Raw genomic sequence first — 6757 nt, forward strand, 5'->3', positions numbered from 1 at the left:
CAGCAAAGTGCAAGGAGATGCAAAAATGTCCTAGCATAAAACAAGCCCTGGTTTCTGTGGCCGACTTTGCTTGGCCTCCGACTTAACAATGTTTCAAAAGCATAATTACTGCGGAGGACAAACCATGGTCGTCTGTGAGGTGGAAAAACCCATCGATGAGCTGCGCCCCACTGCTAAAGTGCTGAGTCATGTGGTCGAGCCAGTTTGCATCAACATCTGTGATCGCCTCCGCCTCCTTTTGAACATGAAGAGGCACCCGGAGAGAGTAGAACCTCAGGGACGTGTCGGGCTCTTCTGTGTGGTTGTACAGTGCAAACAGCTGCATCCCTGCCAGACGCACAGACAAATAATCAGCAAAAATGAAGTGGAGAGTGAGCCCTGATGATGGGGCCTGTCGAATTGGGGAACAAAATAACAACCTTCTGCTTACTTACTAGCCTGTGCCGGCGGTGAGCCTGAACCTGTGTCATTCTCCGAATTCTTCAGCCTGATGTGGTTGTTGTTCTGTGTTGTCACGCGTCTTTGCCCATCTGTCTGCGTTGAGTCAGATCTTCTTCTGTCATGGTCACGATCCAGCTCTGGAGAGCTGAGCCAGCTGTCTGGGCTGGAAACTCTCCTTTCTCTCTGTTTGGAGACATTAAGATGTTTCTCTGTGGATGCAGTGAAGTGCTGTTTAGTCTCTTGTGATCTACACTCTGGCAGCCTCGTTGTGACTGCTGTTTCTGGTAGGCTCAGACCGGACCGTTTGCCCTGGACTTCTGCCACATTGTGAGCTTTGGGTTTGATGTGATTATGAGGCTTATTGAAGTCCTTGGCACCAATCTGTGAGGTTATTATTTGATCACAAAGCTCCTCTGGGTTATGAAGAGAGTTTACCGGGTGCTTCAGGAGGCTGAAGTTTGGTTTTCTGGACGCTGAGGAGTTTTGATCCTGTTTGACGCTCTCCATAGCCCCATAATCCGACTCTTGCGATTCGCAGCAGCAGAGATCAGCATCTTCACCATTCGGGTTTGGCTCCGTTGGGCTCGTATCGGTGCTGAAAGGCTGCTGGTGTATTGGCGACGGGCTCGAATGCAAGGACGACAGCTCCTCTGGGTCCCAGTGTCCCAAAAAATACGGCCCTCCGCCTGGCTGTTGGAGAAAACCCACGAACATCACCCCTTGCTCCGCCACATCCTGGATCTGTAAAGCATACACACACATAATCAATAGACTATCTGGTATATGGAAATGTTACCGGTATTTCCCTTTCATCAAAGGAGTTCCTCAGGATTTCATAATGGGACACTTAAATCCTGGTCTACAAAACACAATATTTATGGTAATTTATCAGATATCTAATTCCATTTTTCCTCAAATGACTCAGTTATTTATTGTTGAAGGCAGCAATGGCTGACTCTTCCTTTATTTGTGATGGTTCATAAATGACAAATCTGTCAAGACTCCAGAATCAGCCAAATTTAATGGTGAACACACGAGTTCTTAAAAATAAATAAATCACAGATTAAACGACAAACAACATACACTTTTTATAGAGCTGTTATTTAGTCAGTTATTTTATTCAGGTTAATTTAGCACAATTTCATACAACTGTAATTGGCTTTATATGCACAATATTCTCAAATAGCAAAGAACATCCTGAGAACTTTTCAATGGGCCCTGACCTGAAAAGTGTTACTGATCAGAAGTAGTCATTGAATGCATCTGGGAAGTATCCAAAGTTGTTGGATACGGTCTACCATTGTGCTAATACACATCTGCTAACATGCTAAATTAAAGCAAGTCTTTAATTTAGCACATGGAAAATATTTAGCTCACTTTGCCTCCACTAAATAATTGTTTCCGGATAAATTCAAAATTTTCAGTTGAATAAAATTTCAATAAAATTCAGCGTTGAAGTTAAGAATTCAATTAGACATTTATGTTCACACTCTCATTTTGAAGTTAGGTGAAAGCTGTTTACGCAGCAGTTCCGTTTCCCTCACGTTTCCCGGCCGTGCCGTGATGCGGTACAGCAAATGTTCTGTACCCAGAATGCAACAGTTTAAATTCAACTGATGTCAAGCATATTTTCTGACTGAAGCTCTACCGTGGTCAATAAGGGAAAAACCAGCCACCGAATTAAAAAATAATTAGAAAAAAAAGAGCTGTTGAAATATGAAGCCATTTTATTTCCTGTAATAATAATTGAACTGTCAGAATTGGTTACACTGGGATAGTTAAGTCCATTATGAAACAAGATGTGGCAGTTTTTGGTGACCAGCAATGCCAATCCCTCTTGCTGTATTTAGATGACATTGTTGTGTTTTCATCCTCTGCGCAGCAACATCTTGAGAGGTTGGATGTGGTCTTAGGACGGCTTCAGAAGGACGGCCTTACAGCTGAGCTAAGTAAGTGCCACTTTTTCCAGCAGGAGGTGCACTACCTGGGCCATGTAATTTCTGACCAGGGAGTAGCCACTGACCCCGCTAAAATTGAGGTGGTAGCAAAGAGAAGCGTTCGCCTGTTCATTGATTGCTCTGCTTTTATTTGGATAATGTTTGGCTGTTCACTTGCTTATAGTGAATATTCATTGTTTTTTTTTTTGTTTTTTTTGTTTGTTTAGTTTTTTTTCTGTGTGTGAAAGGGCATTTTTTTCCACAGCGGCACAAATGAACTTGCTGCGTCGGCTCCTTTTATTCCGACGAACAAAGCCTAATTTACACACAAACAAAGGCTGACAGACGCAAGGTGGGTATTCTTCATAATAACAGCCCACCTAATCAACTGGAAAGATCAAATATTCAAATGACAAAAGGACCTCATTATCTGTACACATTCATGTGGCACGTGTGTTTGCTGTCCCACCCCCCTACACACCCCTCCGCCCTCCAACCAAGCTGGAGCGGTTAATTGTCAGTTGATATTTGGGCTGACAGTTTCAGGCGGACTCAACAGGGGAGGGAAAATCAGATTTCCAGAACTACCGCCGAACAATAATGAGGCACATCTTCCCCTATCACCCACTCTTTTTGACATTTCACTCATCCGTGCACGCAGGTTGCAACTCTGAACTGGTTTCTCCAGCACCCACGGACACAATTTACAGAGATCAGCTCTAGTTTATCTGATCATTACATCCAGAGGGATGCTAAGAGTGGGCAGGGCCGGCTTAGTACTGGAAAAACAGAAGTATAGGATTTCAAAACACACACACACACGCACGCACACACACACACACACACACACACACATAAAAAAAAAACCATGTACCCTCTTCTCTGTGTCTGCATTTGCTTTGGTTCTTATCACAAACTCTCACTGGCAGCTTGCGATCTGATTGGTTATTCATGTCACGCTGCCAGAGCCTATCACATTATGCTCAGTGATGTGCATTTCCATCCAATCAGGTTTTCCTTTGTGCTCGCTGGGTGTTCAGATGCAAATCTATTCAACAGAGCACATTTTCATTTCCCAATGTGGGACTGCTGGCGAATTCATGAGTGGAGACGCAGAGGAAGTTTAACAGCAGACACGGGACTGTGCAAAAGTGTTGAGCTACACCTACTTCCTTTACATGTTTGCACCAAAGACTCTGACTTGTGTTTGTTTATGGTGTCTTAAAAAGTATTTCTTCATGCTTTGGTAGATTTTTAACTTGTTTATTTTTTAATATCCCTTCACAATAGCCTGCCTCACAACTAAAAGTTCAGAATGAACTTTTCATACATCTGATACTTTTATCATACATAATTAGATCTCCATCTTAGACAGACTGTATTGGACACACACACAAAAAAAAACATCAGCAAAAGCACCACGACTCAGACACTCTGTATGCCACACACAGGAACACAAATGTCACAAATTTATAACAATAATAACCTCATGCTACCCTATGCAGAGCTCGGTCTGTGCTGATAAAGACACACTCACATCCACACGCCGAATGCCAGGAGGAGTCGCCAAGGCAAGGACACCAACCTTTTCTTGTTTGTTTTTTCAATTTAATTGTATAATATTTATTTAAACCACAAGGGGGCACTCAGACTGTTTAAAGATCAACAAACTCTCAGCCCAAGCTGGTCAAATCATCATGAGTTATAAAAACAAAGGAAGGTTGTAACGGTATGACAGAGAGTAACACTTTCTCCAACTTTTTTAAACAACCTTCATTAGCATGACTGGACTAAATGTTTTACAAATATGCCTCTTTCCGTCATAATTAAATCCACATCAAACAAGTTCTTAGATATGCCACCAATAAAACAGAAATAATGCAAATGTATTTTTTTTTTTTACACTAAAGTTTCATGAAAAAAAAAACCTGAGAGCCCATTAACTATTAAGTTCTTTATTGAGGAATTTTAATATACTGATAGATGATATCTTAAATAAAATATATCAGGTGAGGAATAAGTTATGAAACTCCTTTTGAGGATCATTAATAGCTAACCTCGCCAACTCTGACTAGAACAACCTCAGGGTGAGTTCTTGTCGTCACCTACCAATCTCTGAGGATTTCTGGGAGTGGAGGGGAAAAGTTTTCCTCCAGTCCTCGTTGCCGATACAATCCCTGACCCCCACTAAAAATAAAACTTTTTGCAAACCCTGCAAATAGCTCCTTGATAATCAACTTGGTGCAGAAAGAAAATCTCTCATATGCTTTTTGTCCTTTTTTTATTAAAAAAAAAAAAACAACTAATCGAGTCTTTGGATAAGGGTTCCTTGAAACAAATTACCTAAAAGTGCAATTTGAAATCTATTCTTTATATCAATTGTGTGGTGACAAAAAAAAGTACATGTGCTCAAGAAGAGGCTTATTTTTATGCTTAAACAAAGTAAAGGCCAGTGTTGAGTGGCTTACATGTACCAAAAGCAAAACTAAAAATGTCCTGGTAAAAGGATTGGAAAACAATGTCTCAAAAACCTTGAACATTATCATTATAAATTAAAAAAAAAGAAAAAAGTCCATCTCTTTGGAAGTTTTGGAAATTTAAAGAAATTAGTTATGACTCAAGGCATTGTCAAAACTTTATTTGCTCCAATAATGACGCTTTACCTACCATGGTGTTTTATCTCCCTTTTCAAGTAGTCCAACCATTTATTTATTTATTTACCAGCTTCAACACACTGAAGACAGTCCCAAGTTATGCAATTCTGTTCTTGCTCAGTTTCTTTTATGTTTATATATTTTATTTAAACCATAAAAAGGCAGATTTTTGCTTCCCCCGCCCCCAGACACAAAAAACATCAATGTGAGAATTTCTTAATGAGGAACTATTTACTTTAGCCAAGACGCAGCTAACTTTCTATATTCTCTCAAATACTCAGGAATCTTGAGACCACGTGGTGATGAAAGTTCGTTGCGCTATGATTTTTACTTGACCTAAATTTTCCAAAGAATTATCAGATGAATTAATTAGACATGAGGTCAGGCTGTCATCAACTCGAGCCACTCCAGGCATTCGGCATCCAGAGGTTAGCAAGTCATTGAAATTCCATTAACAAGTTGCATTTCAATAGCACTTCCACAGACCTGATAGCAGCGGCACATACAGCTCTGGGAAAAATTAAGAGACCATTTAAAATGATTAGTTTCTCTGATATTACTTTTTCATAGGTATGTGCTTGATTAAAATGAACATTATTCTATGAATTAACAACATGTCTCTGGAATTCCAAGCAAAAGTTTAGTGTAGAAAAGGAGAAATGGTCAAAATAACGAATAAGATGCAGAGGTTTCAGAGCTCATCTAATGCAAAGAAAACAAGTTCATACTCATTTAGAAACAACAATACTAATGTTTTAACTCAGGAAGAGTTCAGAAATCAATCTTGGGTGGAATAACCATATACTATTCGATATAGCTTGAAGTTTCAGAAATGTTTTTATCACTATCATAACACAGGAAAACAACGTAAAACCGAATGAATCATCTTTGGACTGACCTTCTTAACATAGTTCTGGATGGCTTCCGGGTCAGCAGCCTGTTGACTGGCCACGCAGACCTCCGTCTCCAGACGGTTTCTCGCCCACCTCAGCTGGCTTTTCTCTGGACTGGGAGGCGAGACATGAAAAGAAGACGGTCGTATGTCATTTAGCTCAGGTCAAATACTGTCTTATTTACCCGAAAATGTCAAGATACACCAGACCAAAAAGTGCCTTAGCGTCATTTTCCTCTCTTCCTGTAGTAGTTACTGCACATCACCCAGTAACATTACACTCATACGGGAGGGGGTGTTGGCTCTAGAGATTCTGGAAGGCGTGCTCATGTTCTCGAGCACTTGTTGACCCAGAATGATCACAGCCGAAACGTAATGTCAAATCTGATGGAAGGGGAATTTTCCATTTAAGGGGAGCACCCATTTACCACGGGCACAAAAACCTTATTAGACAGAAAAAAAGAACCAAATTTCCTTTTTGCTCCCACTGCAAGGCACCATCATGAAAGGCGCATTCAGATATGCCTCTTCAGATTTGGATTGAGGTCAGTGGGAAGGCCGTAGTAATATCTCGTGCTCTGAGGCGTGAGTGACATTCTCAGCTAGATTTGAAACAGTAGAGCTATCTTTTTATTTTTTTTCCCCTCTCTTTCATTTTTATGGTTTTGATGAAAGAGATTGTGATGACGGGGAGATAAAAGGCAGTGTAAAGGGGAAAAAGCGGGGTGATCAGGACAAAAGAGGGGGGGAAAAAAAGGTGTGTGTGTGTGTGTGTGGGTGTGTGTGTGTGTGTGTGTGTGTGTGTGTGTGTGTGTGTGTGTGTGTGTGTGTGT

General features: G+C 40.8%; 1 protein-coding gene across 2 annotated transcripts in view; it reads right to left on the reverse strand.

Moving 5' to 3' along the window:
* rftn1a (raftlin, lipid raft linker 1a) overlaps nt 1-6757 on the reverse strand; it is a 38723-nt gene that overhangs the window by 6003 nt on the left and 25963 nt on the right. Inside the window, exons 4-7 of one of the 2 annotated variants that reach the window (XM_007562653.2) lie at nt 5931-6039; nt 877-1182; nt 435-624; nt 124-327 (exon numbers count right to left, since the gene is read on the reverse strand). In XM_007562653.2, the coding sequence (XP_007562715.1) occupies nt 124-327; nt 435-624; nt 877-1182; nt 5931-6039 (809 nt within the window). Of the gene's footprint in view, nt 1-123; nt 328-434; nt 1183-5930; nt 6040-6757 lie in introns of both variants that reach the window. The other variant, XM_007562652.2, reaches the window with a different exon arrangement.

The sequence above is a fragment of the Poecilia formosa genome, unplaced genomic scaffold (genome assembly GCF_000485575.1).
Source record: "Poecilia formosa unplaced genomic scaffold, Poecilia_formosa-5.1.2 Scaffold139, whole genome shotgun sequence".
Classification (NCBI taxonomy): domain Eukaryota; kingdom Metazoa; phylum Chordata; class Actinopteri; order Cyprinodontiformes; family Poeciliidae; genus Poecilia; species Poecilia formosa.